Source organism: Apodemus sylvaticus, chromosome 2 (assembly GCF_947179515.1).
Source record: "Apodemus sylvaticus chromosome 2, mApoSyl1.1, whole genome shotgun sequence".
In the NCBI taxonomy this organism is placed as follows: domain Eukaryota; kingdom Metazoa; phylum Chordata; class Mammalia; order Rodentia; family Muridae; genus Apodemus; species Apodemus sylvaticus.
In genome coordinates this window covers 73948343-73964536 of record NC_067473.1, presented here as the reverse complement: position 1 = coordinate 73964536, position 16194 = coordinate 73948343, and the positions used below count along the sequence as shown (strand labels likewise).

Here is a 16194-nt window from a genome sequence, read left to right as displayed (position 1 = left end):
TACTCTGCTTTGGAGAATCTGGAAGCCCAGGACTAGCGTCATCCTGCGACAGGGAAGGTGCTCTCACGTGTAGAGGCTGTGGCACAGGCGTGACAGCTGTCCAAGGTTCCAGCGGCCCTGGCCCCCAAAGATGAGAATATTGAGTTCCTTGCTTAGAATGTCTTTTTTTTCTTTATCCAGAAAATCCAGCACATCTTTCTTCCTGAGCACCAGCATCTCTATAAGGTACTCAGAGTTCTTGGCCGAAGTTGGTGTCACAATGGCTGCAGTTCCAGCTCCTTCATGTTTTCTAGTAAGCTGTGGACAACTTAACCTTTAGCCCACAAATCCAGCACCCAGAACACTCCGGCATTGTCATCGAGAGTCCACCTGGGGCATTGTCATGAACATCTGTAACATCAAGGTGTCAGCCACTTAATCCCGTGTCCGGTTCCTTCAAGACCAGCCCCAGGGCTCCAGAGTTCAGGACAGAGCTGAGCTGAAGATTTAAGTATTTCCGTCTCCAGGCCAATACCCCAGACTAGCTCATCCCCAAGTGTTGTCTGCTTTTTCTACTGACTTTGCTTTCATGTCTACCCCCAGTGGAGAGCAGAGCTGGAGTGGCTGGGTTGCCATGGTTCCCAAGGCTGGGCATGTGTTTGCTTACTTCTGCCTCATCTGTGAATCTTGGCTTTTCTGATTTACATAAACTCTTCCATTTCGCCACTTCTGGTGTCATCTCAGTGGGGAACATTCTTCTGCCATCTGCAGCCACAGTGGCCCAAGACTTAGTCATCTAAAGCTATGAAGTGGCTCTGTCCTGGTGGGACAGAGGGCTGGACCAACAGAAAAAAAAGTGCCTCTATGATACAAATTACATTTTAAGGGGGTGCATTTTGAATGTTAGTGTATTTGCTCAGATTCAGGCCCTGGGGTTAAGCTGCCTGGGTCCAAGTCCTGGGAAGTCACATCACTAAGGACAACCTGATTATCTTGGTTGTGTTAAACTCTCTGGTTCTCTATTATACTCGACAGAAAAATATAATGACAGCAGCAGCGTGCATATCCTGTGAGTGTGGAGAGAAGCAAGGTGACAGAAATACAACATGCTCAGGACAAGGCATTTCACTCAAATCTCTCTCTATGTCTCTAGCTCAACTCCTCACATATGAAGAGGGGGTGGGGTCCTGAGGCCTTGTTTAAGTCCTGGGTTGTGAGTAGGTGGATGGAGTCTGAGGGGCTTTTGCTGTCATAGGGAATCAATTACCTTTGGCTAACTGAATATAGTCGTTATGAGAAATGTAGAGAACACTCTCTTGTTGAGACAGACACAGAGATGGACAGAGCTCTGTCTGGTGTGTGTCTTTCACCTCTCAACACTTGGACTAGATATTTGGGTGCATGTCACTCAATAATGGCTTTCAGAGTAAGAGTTAGGCAAAGGGAGGCAGAGGTGTTTACCAGAGACTGCAGCGAGGAGCTAGACCAGAGGACCCGGGCCTTGGGGATGCCTCGTGCTTGGTCTGCTTATAAATGCATTTCTGTATAACATACCTCACACTCAGTGTACACATAAGACCATTTTCCTTCTGGATTCTTCTCTCTAGAGAAGTTTTCCCACTTGGCTCTCTATGTCAAGTTCGCATCCTCTGTCCCTGTTCAAAATCAAGACCTGGCCTCAGCAAGGGCCTTCCCTCTTAATTATTATTTAGACCTTATTTTTAAATTTGTGTTTTAAAAATTACCTACACTAAGTTTTGGCGATGTTCACCCCTTTCTCAAAACAAAATAATACATATGTGTATATATACATATATACATATACACACATGCATATATATCATGTATGTATATCAAGGCTGACTACTTTGCATTGGACAACCAAAGGGGGCTTGTCCTTGGGAGAGGCTAATTCTCCTCTCAACACTTATCAGTACCTATAGTTCTTTGTCTCTTTGTCTTGAGGTGGGAAACCCCTGATCCCCCACAAATTTTCCCTCTTCCAAGTTAACACATCCATTGATGTTGCTATTGTTCTGGTCTTCTCTATGCAACCATTTCTAGGAGAGACTATTTTACAGCAGACTTCCTGGTAGTTTGAGTCTTAAAATAGTTCTGCCTCTTCTCAGTCATGTTCTCTGAGCTGTACATGCAGTAGCTGTGACATGGTTGTATCTGTTGGGGTTGGGCTTCCCGTGATCCATTGAGCTCTGCATTGTGTTAGCTGTAGTTTTCTGTGATGGCCCCCATTGGCTGTAAAAAGAAGCTTCTTTGATGAGGGGTGGTAGCTACATTTGTTTGTGGGGATACTGATAAGATTTAGGATGTTGTAAAGGATCAATGCTGGCCTTTTGGAGTGGTGGTCATGGACTCTTGGCTTACATCTATGACCTCACTGGCCCCGGGAAGCTGCCTAGGCGTCCAGTACCAGGCATGATTCCCCTCCTGGTGAGGGCACCTTCAGCCCTGCTTGACCTAAACATAGCAATGGTTGGTTGCCACTGACATGCAAGTGGCGAACGTATTAAAAAAAACAAACAAAACTCCCTCCCCGAGGCTCTCAGTTGTCAATTGTTCCTCAGCTAGGAGCAGGATTTCTCTCCTCTCCATGCTGGCATTTGGTCTGATGTGAACGTGCACAGGGCTTGTGCACACGATCACAACTCCGAGTTTGTCTATGCAGCTGTCCCGTGGCATCCAGAAGACCCTGTGTCCTTGTATTCATTCACTGGCTCTTACACTTATTTTTTAACCCTCTCATCCATAATGTGCCCTGGGCCCGTGGTGTGCCTGCCCCCTCCCCATCGCCTGGGGAGCTGGTGGACTGCTGAGAGCCTCGGCTCTTCTTCCTCTGTATCTCCTGGCCCCGGTCATCACAGGCAAGGATGGACAGGGAAGCTTCCCAGGAACTGTCTTGGGTTGTAGGTGCTGTTGCGGAACCAGGTGAATTCTTAGTATTTGGCCAATGCCAGTGGTATCTGCTTGGAGGAGAAGAACCCATGTGGCTCTGGGCATGGGATAAGAAATGTGAACGTTGCCTCCTGCCCAGGAGTGATTAACTGCCAGGAATCTGGAGGGCTTCCCATCATAATCTGTCATCCGAGGGCCAGAATATCCATAAGTGATTCCTGTCCGTCCTGAGTGCATGGTAACATACATCCAGATGAACATACACACACACACACACACACACACACACACACACACACACAGGAGAACCTTTAGGCATTCTATCCTTCCTCTCAGGCCTTCACACCTGGTCCAGGTGAACTCACTCCTTCCAGCCTTTGGGCAGCATCTGCCTGGTGATGGAACTAAATCTTCGGGCGGAAGTTGCTTCAGTGGCCCCGGGCCTCTTGTTGGAGCTGCTAAAGAGCAGGTGCTAGGGCAGAATCTGTTTGAAGTAGAAAACCACCAAGTCTTCCTAGGAGTACTGTGTCTGCTCCAGCGTGTGTTGCATGATTTGATTTCTCAGACTCCTGGGGTTGGTGGTGGTCTGCCTCATTTTCAGTGTCTGGACGATGCAGAGACATGAGGGAAGACGGAGGGTGGGAGTCCAGTGTTGGGGCAGACACCTTTTCTCTGTTCCAGGTCTCTCCAAAGCATGCCATGTCATGGCCAGCTGGCAGCAAGAAGCACTGCGTGGGCAGGAATTGCATTAGCAGTGTGGATAGGAGGTGCAGCAGATTCTAAAGCAGACAGCTAGGGGACAATGAATGGGTCACTCCTGCCAACTGTGTATGTTTTAGGTTGAACTTTGGCTGTTTGCTACAGAGCTGTACTCTAGCCTGTTTGCTGTTTTTGACCTTGGAGAAGAGGCAGCCATGTTTGCCACAGGCCTGAGGAATGTTTGGCTAGAGGGCAAAATAGAGTCGTTTGGATGGAAACCATCCATGTGGTCTCATAGCCTTGTTCTATTAGTGGGTCTGATTCCAAAATCACTCCCATGCCATTCTTTGGTGCCAACATCACTTATCCAAGCAACACTCCAAGCATCCTAGATGTTACTGGAAAGTATCTTATTGTGCTAGGCACCAGGATCTTGTCCTCACAGGCATTGACTGTGTCCCTATCACATACATACCAAGCAGCTGGCCACGGGACACTCACACCCCACATACAGGGTTACCCTCGGGCTAAGTTTGCTGCCAACAGTTCTCGGGGCACATGTTTTATGTTGCCAGGTAGCAGGTTGAAAGAGTAAGCCTGGTTTGTTCATAGAGTCCTATCCCTCTGGTCTCTGTGCAGTGAAGGAGATAACGAGAAGCAGCTAAAGGCCTGGAGAAGTCTATGTTGAGCCTCAGCTGCCCCATCCCATCCAGGTCAATGTGGTAATGCATTAGGTGCATTTGTGTGTTGCCATGTACAGAAACGTGCCTCAGGGAAGCCATGTGAAGGCTGCACATCATTAAGTTATGAATTCAGAATCTCATCAGCCTTTTGATGCAGGCGTTTATTGTTATAACGTCCCTCTTAGGATTGCTGTCATCGTGCATCGTAGATTTTGTCATATTTTCATTTTCATTCTTGGAATTTGAAAACTTCCCTCTTGCTTTTTCCCGTTGACCCAGCTCTCACCCAGCAGCCTGTTGTTTAGGTTTCACCAGTCTGTGTACTTTCTGCTGTTTATGTTCTTGTTGATATCCAGTTTTATTCCTTTGTGGTCAGACAGAATGCCTGGTTTTATTTCAGCCTTCCTGTACTTGTTGAGGCTTGTTTTGTGTCCCAATATATGGTTTATTTTAGAGAAAGTTCCATGTGTATTCTTTGGTGTTTGGATGGGGTTTTCTGTAGGTGTCATTTAGATCCATTTGACTTATGATACCATTTAACCCCAGAGTTTCCTTATTTTTTTTGTCAGGATGTCTTTTTGGCAAGAGTGGTAAGGCCTATGGTTTTAGATACAGCAGTGTCTCTCTCATGAACACGGTGCCCTTGTATTTGGTTCACAAATGTTTAGAATTATAACATCATCTCAGTGAGTTTTTTTCCTTCAGTGAGTGTGAAATGTTTTTCCTTAGCTCTTCTGATCATTTCTGGTTTGAGACAGATTTTGAAAGATATTAGAATAGCTATATCTGCTTGTTTCTTTGTTCTATTTGCTTGAAATACCCTTTTGTTTATATCCCTTTATCCTAAGATAATCTGTCATTGATATGAGCTGTGTTTCTTGGATACAAGAAAAAAGATGGTTCTGTATTAGTCTAAGGAATTCTTATTCATTATCCAGTTCTGCTGCCTAGCTTACACTACTTTAGGGTTGAAATTGGTACATCTTTTATGAAATATGTCTGAGCTTATAAATTACATATAAATAAAAGCTATACCACAGTTTGAAAATCAAAGAGACTCAGAAAGAAAGAAAGAAAGAAAGAAAGAAAGAAAGAAAGAAAGAAAGAAAGAAAGAGAATCCTTTTTTCTGATTCAATCTGTCAGTCTGTGTTTTGAGGGGTTTGAGACCATTAATATTGAGAGTTACTACTGAACACTGTTTCTTAACTCCTACTGTTTTGGTGGCTACTGTTGGGGTGGTATTTTCTTAGATTTCTTTTGGTTTACTGTTCTGGGATTATTTATTCCTTGTGCCCTCTTGGGCGTGTTTAATCTTTTCTTCAGACCAAAGTAGTCATTCTAATGATTCCCATAAAGCTAGCTTAGAAGACATAAATTCCCTAAATCTGTTTTCATCATGACACGTTTTTATTTGTCCTTCCAATTGTGACTGATAGTTTTGCTGTCATCTGTGGTCTTTTATAAATTGTACAGCATCAATCCAGGTCCTCCTGGCTTTCAAAATCCCCACTGAAGTGTCAAGTGCTATTGATATGTATCTGACTTTATGTGTAACTTGTTCTTTCTTCCTTGAAGCTTTCAATATCCATTCTTTGTTTTGTATGCTCAGTGTTCTGATTGTGGAACAACACCTTTAATCCCAGTACTTAGGAGGCAGAGGCACGTGGATTTCTGAGTTCGAGGCCAGCCTGGTCTACAAAGTGAGTTCCAGGACAGCCAGGGCTACACAGAGAAACCCTGTCTCAAAACAACAACAACAACAACAACAACAACAACAACAAAAAGTGTGGAACAGCAACTAACTTTCCCTCTTGTGAGTTCTGGGATCAAATTAATGTCTTGTGTTTTCAAGGCCAGCATTTAAATAACTGAACTATCTTCCCATGCCCTAGGTTTCAGTTTTTTATAAGTTTAAAAAAAACTTTTTATTGGTTCTTTGTGAGTTTCACATCATGTACCCCAATCCCACTCATCTCCTCTCCACTATCCTTGCAACCTCCTCCTCAACAAAGAAGAAAAAAATCTTGTTGTGGAAGTTGTAGCATACCACAGTGTACTCCATACTTTTCTGCTTGCAAATGTTCATTGCGATGACTCACTGCTCTGGTACAAGGCCTCTGGCTTCTGCCGCAGCCCCAGTCAACATGGTCTTTTTTGTTGAGGTTTCTACTTGAGGCAGTGGAGGATGAAAAGGGTTGGTGGAGGGTAAGACTTTTGTCCTACTGTATACTTAGGATTGATGAATAATAAAAAAAAAGTTTACTTATCTAAGTCTAAGTTACTTTGCTGCTGTAGCTGTAACCTGACTTCTGTGTTTCTCTGAGGCCAGAAACTGCAGTCTCTGGCACATAACACCTCATCCTAAAACAGCAAGGGATTAAGTAAAGTGGCTGTTGTTCTATCTCAGCAGGAGCTGCTCTGTTCTAACTTTCAGCCCGCTAGTTGAAGTCACAGGAAGGAAAAGTGAATTTAGTGTTTATTTCTAAGTTGTAAAAGTTTCCTGTGAAAACTCTCTAAGAAAAAGGGGAAAAGCAGGAAGCTCCTAAGTAGAGCAAAGGAAATTCACATTCCTCTCTGTGTCCTCAGCACTTAGACATCTTTCAGGGTAAAAAGTTCATCACAAGTTTACACATAAGTTCAAATCATAACTCAAATAAGAAGTTCACAACAGAGAATGTTTATCATGCATATCTACTAGGAGTAATTATCTGACTGAACATTCATCCCCTGTCTCAGCTCCACAGGTTCATGGAGAGTGAGAAAAGCATAACTAAGTTATTACTGAAGTTTTGTGTAGATAAACACAGTCAATATTTTATCTTCTGCTCTGACACCTATAATAAATTGTAGTTACCTGTTTATGTCCTTTGGTTAATGGTTTTACAACCTTTCGGAATGTGCTCCGAGCAGTAGAAGCAATTAACTGGTGACAGAGACTGGAAGAGTTTTCATTGCGTTTGACGATCAGAAAGGATGTAATGGCAGTCCACCATATCACAAAGGATGTAATGGCAGTCCACCATAAAAGAGCCTAGTACATACTGATACAATTTTAGAAATTCGTATAGGATCATTATTAAGAATTAAGAAGTCATCTATTGTCTATATAGCATCACTAAGTACATCTTTATAGTTCTGCAGAGATGTGCTTAAAAGGGTGGGCTAATATTTAGTGATTGTTATATATGTTTATTAATAACAGTAAAAGCAAATTAAAAGCAGGAATCTTTCCTAAAATGATTTTCTCTTGAGTCTTGCCTATGAATTACTGTGGATTATTTATTAATCTAAAATCTGTTGTGGATCATTTATTAATCCAAAACAGACTCATCTCAGGAAGATCACCTGCTAGTTATTAGCTTGTCCTATGATGGCTCCCGACAGGTTTCTGCTGCTCTATGAACACTGGAACCTCACTGGGGCTCCTCTCAGAAATCCTGCTGTTGCCCTGTGTCATGGAGATCCTGTGGTTTTGGATCTGTAGGATCGGACCCTTCAAGCACTCCAGCAGTTCATCAGTGGGGTAATGTTAGGGTGGGCCAATTCAAAGCCCTGGACCCGGACCTGAGAGGTATCTGAGCTGGCCAGCCCACCAGCTCTCAGGCACCCACACCACAGGGGTGACCTCTCCTGCCCGTCCAATGCTGCCGCCAGCAAGGGCAGAGTCAGCCCTCCTGTTCTCACACCCTTGGGGCTCATCTGTGCTCACAACATCGGGGTCAGCTTTACTGTGCTGTTCAGGCGAGGTGCAGGGGCTGCTCTCTCTCCCTAGTGCTGCAGTAGGCAAGAGGCAGGGTCAGCTCTCCTGTTCTCACACCTCTCTTCTCTCTGTCACCTACTGCTTCATAAATGTTTCAATTAGCACATATGTAATGAGAGGTTTCATTATGATGTTTCATTCATAAACAAGATGCTTTGAAGTCATGCCCCTACTCCTTCCCCTGCTACACACAGGTGAGTCCTGCCCACTCCTTTCCTGTTCTGCACAGGCTCCTTCCAACTTTGCTGTGCACTGGGTATTCTGCGAACTTCACTACAATTGCTTGCGGGAGCATGGTGAGGGTTCGAATCCCTGAATACGGGCAACTTGCCACTGGAGGACATACCTTCCCATCCCTTGTCAACCATTAATCAGGTATGGACCCTCAGGGGAGGAGACACCAGCATGAGCCCTCTTTTTCCATGATAGGAAATGGATGAACCTAGAACCTAGAATCCTGGATTTTGGCCTGTTTCTTGCCCCTCCTCACCCCTGACAGGGTTTCTCTGTGTGATCCTTGGCTGTCTGCAAACTAGGCTGGCCTTAAACTCAGAGATCCGCCTGCCTCTGCCTCCCAAGTGCTGGGATTACAGGCGTGCGCCATCATTGACCAGCCCAGGATTTGGTTTTTAGTGTCATAACATGTAATATTTTTGTTGGTTCTTTGAGAATTTCATGCAATGTATTTTATGTCATTTTTATCCTTCCCCAACTCTACCAGATCCATTCCTTTTCCCTACCTACCCAATTTTGCAACTCCCTTCTCTTTTTTAAATTGAGTACAATTTGTGCTACCCATATACTCTAGAATATGTAGCTATCTACTGAGTGAATCAACCTACTGGGGCCACACCCTTAAAGAGGGCTGGCTCTTCCTCCCAGCAGCTATTGATTGCCAAAGGCTCCTCAGCTGGGGTGAGGCTTTGGCTCCCTCTGGGATCCCGTGCTGGGATGTTGTCTGGGTTGAGCTTGTGCAGGGTTTTAAAGCTTTATTCATTCTTCCATAGTTTCAGACCTATAAGTAGACTATACCTTGTCATAATTCCCCCAATTACCTTCTTTTACTTCCTTCAAGCTCTGAGCAAGCCTTTTCTTCCCAATAAGCTCCCCTATTAACATATTATTTTTACTGATTCTTTGGCAAATTCACATTATTTATCCTGATCTGTGTTCATTCATGGCTGGCCTCCTGCATTACACTTTCTCATCTATAACTCTCTTCCAGCTTTGTTTGCGAGGACGGAGATGTGGAAGCGTGGTTTGGAATCTCCTTTTCCTGACACAGCCTGGGAAGGGTGGCCGGGCAAAGGCGGTGAGGCCCTCAGCTCCAGGGAGAACTTGGAAGCCAGTGATTGCCATGGGGGCAGACTGGAGGCGTGTCTGCAGCTCACCTCTTCTCAGAGTCCTCCTGTCACCCCAGTGTCCTGTGAAGTGGCTTTCTGCCACTCACTCAGGTTTTGTACTTCCTGGCCTACTTTTTGCTAACATCACTGGCGTCCTGTCAGAGCAGACCTTGAACTCTGCTCTGGATGCCTCTGGTCCCACTCAGTAGGAACAACTAAGCCTCCACTGCACACACAGTGGGGTCAGACAAGTGGGGAAAGACAGAAAGCAAGAGGTGCTGTGGGGAGAGGGAGGGGGAGGGGAAGAGGGAGGGGGAGAGGGAGAGAGGGAGAGAGGGAAAGAGGGAGAGAGGAAGAGAGGGAGAGGAGAGAAGGAGAGAAGGAGAGAAGGAGAGAAGGAGAGAAGGAGAGTGTTGGGAATTGCTTTGTCTTAATTTGGCTCCCCAAAGCAGCTTCCTCAGGGTTCCTGTCCCCAGCTAGCTTATATTGGTAATAAAGAATTGCCACATAGCCAACGGCTGGGCAGGGAGATGGAAGTGGGAATTTTTTGATTGCTTGCTTGGGCAAGGGTGAGGGGGGGGGAGAGAGAGAGAGAGAGAGAGAGAGAGAGAGAGAGAGAGAGAAGAAGAAGAAGAAGGAGGAGGAGGAGGAGGAGGAGGAGGAGGAGGAGGAGGAGGAGGAGGAGGAGGAGGAGGAGGAGGAGGAGGAGGAGAAACGCCAAGATGGGGAATGAGGAAGTAGCGAGATGAAAAGGGGACCTAAGGGTCTCTTCCCTGATTGGGTCTGGGTTAGCAGAGATGAAATATAGATTTTAAAAGATGTTAACTCAGGAATACCGGAGGGTAGTATTTGCTAGCTGCAGGGGAGTTTAGAAGTGTTTAGCCATTGAGCTGATTGATCAAGAGATATCAAAATCAACTGGTGTGTGTGTGTGTGTGTGTGTGTGTGTTATGTACATGTTTCATTTGTGAATTCAGAGAGCTCTTGGGTGGGTGCAGCACTTGCATGACCCAGTGGGAGCCAAAGTGGTTTAATTAATTCACCACTATAGTAGAGGGAAACAGAGAGGGGAGACGGAGATGGAGACAGAGAACAGGCATGCCCACAGAAGGCACCGTCTGGCTTCTAATGTACTCTTTGTGAACCCCTGTGAGCCAGTCCATCACAGCATTCATTTCTTGTGGAGGAGGAAGAAAATGGGATCAGTCTTATTGAACCCTTGAGCTTGGCTTCCTCTCGGTTTTCAGACTCTTTGTTGGGGACCCTGACCTCCATGCAGATGCCGAGTTGTATTGGAGAGACAGTGTGTGCCCCCTGTCTGTATCCTTTGGCTCGGGGTAGGAAATTCCACACCTGACTTGTTAGTTCTTTCAGTTCTTCTGTTCTCTCTCACATGTTGTATATGTGTGGGTGTGTGTCCTTGTGTGTACACACAGGAGTCTGCCAGTATCCATGCACATATGTACACACATCCCTGTGGAGGGTGTGGCTGTTCCTCATTCTCTTCAGGGTCCCTCACTGGATCTCTCTCTAGCTCACTGATTCTGCTATAATGGACGACCAGCAGGCTCAAGGGATCTGCCTCTCTGCAAGCGTCCTTGTGCTGGGATTAGAGACATACAGCCCCATGTGCATCTTTTCGTAGGAGCCAGGGATCTGAACTCAGGTGCCCAGGGTTGCCTCGGTCCAGTTCCAGCCCTGGAGTGGTTAGTGCTGTGTCTCTAACCGAGCCATGAAGGAAAATCCCCTTCCCTGTTCCTTCAGCTTTCAATGGCACCGGAGGCCTTCTACCTTTCATTCCTGGGGAAGATGGAGCATGAGTTCCTCACATTCTTAAACAGACAGCGCGCATGCGTGCTATTATCTGCCATCTTAGCCTCCGACTTAATCTGCGGTTTTCCCACAGTCCACAGACTGGCCCCGCTCATATACTTTTCTATCACCTGGCCCTGAGCATGGCTGAGCCCTAGTGTACTGCACTATTCTTCCTTATAGATGGGAGGTTGGTCTTCTGCACATTTTTGCTATCACAGATAACAACAACACATGCAGTATGTTTTACCTATGTTTCTAGAGGGCTGATGGGAGTAAACCTTAGATGTAGAACACTGGCCAGAGGATTAAGAGTGTTGATAATCTTTTTAGGTTTCCCTGTAGTAGCTTCCTCTGTATGGCTGTCATTGAGGTGGGACATTTCCCTACATCCTTCCTGACAGACAGCTGGAAACCTCAAATGTTGAAAAACCTACCTGAGATTTTTAGTGTCTTAGGAGGTTTCTCTGCTCTTGTCATTAATGTCTTTCTGGGGTCAGCAGACAAGTTTGAAGGTAACCATGGCCACCCATGAGGGTGTGGCCCATTCCCTCCCTGACACCCGACCATTAAGAAGCAACATTTGAGGGTAGAAGTAGAAGGATTTATTGTCTACTCTTGTGCTGATCTGGGGCTGTTAATCAGGAGCTGAGTCAGGTTTCTTTGTACAGGGTTATAGGTCCTATTGTGGTTGAAAGGAGGGAGCATCAGGCAAGCTCTGTCTCCAGGGATGCAGTGCCTGCTGCCGTTGTAGTTGTAGCTAGAAGCCATGGAGGTCGAAGGGCCAGAGCACAAAGCCCACAGAGCTCTCAGGTGTGGTCGTGTTGGTACTATCCTCAGGATGGGGCATGTTGCGGAAGCCCGCTGTGACCCAGGCCACCAAATCCTATGGGAGAGACAAAGGCTTCAGTGACCAGGACAGTGCTGAGTACTAGCCATCTGACGTCACTCTGGCTTGCTGTGCCTGCAGACCTCATTGGATATCCTCAGTTCCACATCTGCTATGACCCCTGAACTTGCCTACCATTCAATAAGTACAGCATCTGGGACCAGCGACAGGTCTAGGCAGTGGTTGGTGACAGGCCTGAGGTGGGCAGTGGGTACTGGGACATTACCTTATCTTCAATGTTTGCATCATTCTGAATAAAATCCTTGAAGACCACGGGGGGATTCCGAAGATTATTTTGTCTGTAGATGCTGCTGCTGCACTTCTCAGAGTCTTGGTACTCAGTCACAGCCAAGGGGTACCTACAGGTAGAGAAGAAGCCAACGGCTTTGGGCACTGGAGTTGCATCTGGCCTCTTTCCAGGTAACACCCCCAGTGTCAAGGATGGAGAATTTAGTCCTTCTCCATGATGAATATTTATACCCTAGGGGGTCTGGAAAATTGCCCATCACCATCTTAGGGCCAGGATCTCTGTAAGCATTTCCACCCCATCCTGGACTTTACATGGGTACATATCCAGATCCAAACACAGACATGAACCTTCCAGGACAAAAGTCCAAACAGAACACATAATCACTATGGGGAACCCATGGCCATGGTTCCCAAACTCACCTGGCCCAAGAGATACCTCGCTTCTTTTGCCAGTCTGGCAGTTGCACCTGATGGAGTTTGGAGTAGATCTGCAGGCAGTACCTGCTCCTGTGGCCCACATGGGTTCTATGGAGGTTGCTAAAGATTAGGTAATTGGGAAGCGGCTTTCCAAAGTGGAAGGCTGCCTGGTGCTCCTGGCTGTAATTTGTTTGCTTTAGGGTATTTGCAAGTCCGTGAGAGCTCAGCTTCTCAGAGTTGGTGGTGCTTTCCGGAACGGTCTGCAGTGTCTGGAAGCTGTTCTGGGTGCCTGGAGGCAGGAAGGGGGAAAGGGTAAGAATCAGCTGTTGAAACAGAATCTGGCTTCCTCTACCCCAGGGTCTCCAACTAGACAATAACCATAGACAATTGTCAAGAAGCCAGGCTAGGGCCAGACACTAGGCTGGCAGCATGGGCTAGAAGAACAAGCAAACCAGAAGCCAGAGAACCAGAGGACAGCTCGAGGGTCATTCCTGACAACTGTGATGTTGTCACTGTGATCCCACTATTCTCTGGAGAGCCTACTCCAGTGTGTCTATTTTTAATCATGTAAAACAGGGAGCCCCTGTTTCTGCAGGCCTGAGGACAGTCTGTCTGTAGTCCTGACCAGAGGACCCAGTGAGAATGAGCATATGGAAACCACCTATCTGGTTCTGGTGGCCTTGTTCATTTATGGGATGTGATGCCAAACACTACTTCTCTTCTTATGATGACAGTTATAAGAAACACACTGAGCACTCCCAGATGGTATCATAAGTGCTAGGCTAAAGCATTGTTTAATTTCCATGGAATTCCCTATGCAACATTCTACTCTAGAGTCAATAAGGTGCACACTCCACAATCAGGGTAACCCTAGGTACTATTTACTACCACCATTTTCCAGGAGTGTGTGTTTCTTTTTGCACAGAACATGGCTAAAACAGTCTCCTGATATTGTGCCAAGGACTCTTTAGCTCCAACCTATGGAGCGAAGTTATATGTGGGTAGTATTTGAGTATCTGAGTTGGTGTGATCCTGAATCCTACCTGCTACATCCAGGTCAATACGATAATGTACAAGGTGGGTGTGGGTGTTGCTGAATAGATGGGTCTGTGACTGAGAGATGTAGCGCATCTCCTCAGGCAGGTAGAAGGTGGCATGGACCAAACCAGTGGCTCGCATCTTTGCCTCCATTGACCCATTAGGGTAGAAAATGAAGTCCCAAATATAATCATAGTGGTGGACTGTTGAGATTGTCCGTAGCACCAGCATGTGTCCATCTGTCCCTGCACTAGAGTCAAAGTCTTCTCTAAAGTTGGAGTTAAAGTGGTGTCCAATTGGCATTTCTGCTGGCATCTCAAAGAGACAGAGAGCTTGTGGATAGGAGACTGGTTTGTCGGTGTCATAGTGATGAATGACTTCGAGGAAGGTGGCTGTGTCTGGACAATCAATGCCAGCAGCTAATTGGCGAGTAGCACTGCCAGGACCCCAGCCCACATCCATGTACTTGGCCCGAGTGCCTGCAGATATATGTCCTCCGAACTGTGCCACAGTCTCTTGTACACTGACTTCATATGCAATACGCACACCCTGGAAATGCACGTTCAGGATCTGCAGGCCAGAGGAGGGTCTTAGCCGGAAGGAGAAGATCCAATCTCTGTAGAATACGGTGTTGTCCTCTACGCTATAGCCAGGAACATGGGGCTCAGACACTCTGGGTCTAGCCGTGCTGATGGCCTCCTCTGGGATATTGGAGGAAGAGAAGACTAGGGGCTTCTCTGTGTCCTTGCCAACCGAGTCCATGAGAACCATGGCACTCACTTCTCCATCTGCGTATTTCTGAGCCAGTTCCTCTGTGCTGTTGTAGAGCTTCCCATTATAACAGAGCTGCTTCACTTCCCAGTACTGCACATCTGTGCTCCCATGATCCAGAAGGATCTCCAGGCCTGTGGGCTGCAGGGAGTGGTTCGCCATATAGCGTTGCAATATGAACCAGCTATAGCGCTTGCTAGACTTTGTGCTATGGGGGGCCATATACGTGAAGATCAGGCCTTCCTCAGTATGGTCGTCTAGTGAGTAGTCAGTGATGTCAAGGAAGAACTGATGCAGAGGCTTGGTGGCTTCTGTCAGGACACGGTGGATGAGGCTGTACTCTGCTTTGGAAATGGGTCTAGATGCCCAGGATGGATTGTGCCCAGGCCCGGGGGCTATTTCTCGCATGTAGATTGGTGTTGGCATGGGCCCAACAGCAAACTCAGTGACTTTAGGGTGCTCCTGAGCACCAAAGAAGATGACGACACGGGCTTCCCGCACAGGATTCCTTTTTCCTTTGTCCAGAAAATCCAGCACATCCTCCTTATCGGGTAGCAGCATTTCTATGAGGTACACTGAGTTCTTGCCCAAAGCTGGTGTCTCAGATGGCTGTAGCTGCAGCTCCTTTCTGTTCATCAGGAAGTCCTGCACAATCCTGATCTCATAAACACTCAGGTCTGAGAATACGCGGGGCCTGCCATTCAGGGTCCATCTGGGGCGTTGTGCAAGCGCCATCTGTAGCAACAAGATGGCAGCCACCCAGCCCAGTGTCATGGTCTTTTGTGCCATCTCTATGGCTCAGGAACAAAGCACAGGAGAGAAGACTTACGTAGCTCCTTCTCCAGGCTTGCTCCTCACAGTGCCGTGCCCTTCAGCCTTGTCTGTTTCGTACTGACTGGGCTTCTTCCTCTTCCCAGTGAAGTCTGCTGAAGTCTCTGGGTCCCCACTCACAGGCCTCAGCACTGTCTAGGTCCTGGTGTGTGCATCTTCCTAGTTTCTCCCTCTGAAAATCTCTTATAGTCTTTCTTATCTAGATAGGCCTCTCCATTTTCCACTTTTGGTGTTACCTCAGGGGGGACATTCACAAGCTAGGAGGAAGGTGAGTCAGGGCAGCACAAGACTCAGTCCTCGAGGGCTATAGCGACTCGTGCCCTTCTGGGCCAGAGGGTTGTACTGATAGCAAGATTCCCTTTAGAGAGACATACTTTGAAGTGTAGATTTCAAATTCAGGCTCTGTACTCAGGGTGACTGGATTTGAGTCCTGGGATGTTATGACATTGAAGACTACCTGTGTGACCTTGAGCCTGTTGTTTAAATTCTCTGGTCCTGCCCTGCTGTCTCACTGGAGTTAAACAAGACAAGGCTAACAGTAAATATACAATATTTGGGGCAGTCTCAGTGTCTCAGCAACACAGGGATTATTGGTTTAGCTTCTCTTACCTCAATGATGCAGTCTAGACCCTAAGGACCATATGAACTGGAATTTTTGGATACTATGGACTGGCCAGATTGAGCCTGTCTGTGAAATAAGGATGGGGAAGAGTACTGTCCACCCAGCCTCCTCCGGCATCCCTATGAGGTACTCAAATCAGGGCCTCCTTACCATCAGTTTTTGGGAGCACCCTGTCAGCCCACCTCAGGTA

At 46.7% G+C, this 16194-nt stretch overlaps 1 protein-coding gene across 1 annotated transcript; it reads right to left on the bottom strand.

Moving 5' to 3' along the window:
- Positions 1-11947: 11947 nt before the first annotated feature.
- On the bottom strand, positions 11948-15358 carry LOC127677437 (amiloride-sensitive amine oxidase [copper-containing]-like). Its single transcript, XM_052172520.1, has 4 exons — positions 13786-15358; positions 12746-13031; positions 12303-12435; positions 11948-12073 (listed from the first exon to the last, which is right to left on the bottom strand). The coding sequence occupies exons 1-4, from the start codon at positions 15338-15340 to the stop codon at positions 11948-11950; spliced, it is 2100 nt and encodes a 699-aa protein (XP_052028480.1). The 5' UTR covers positions 15341-15358.
- Between the last annotated feature and the right edge of the window lie 836 nt (positions 15359-16194).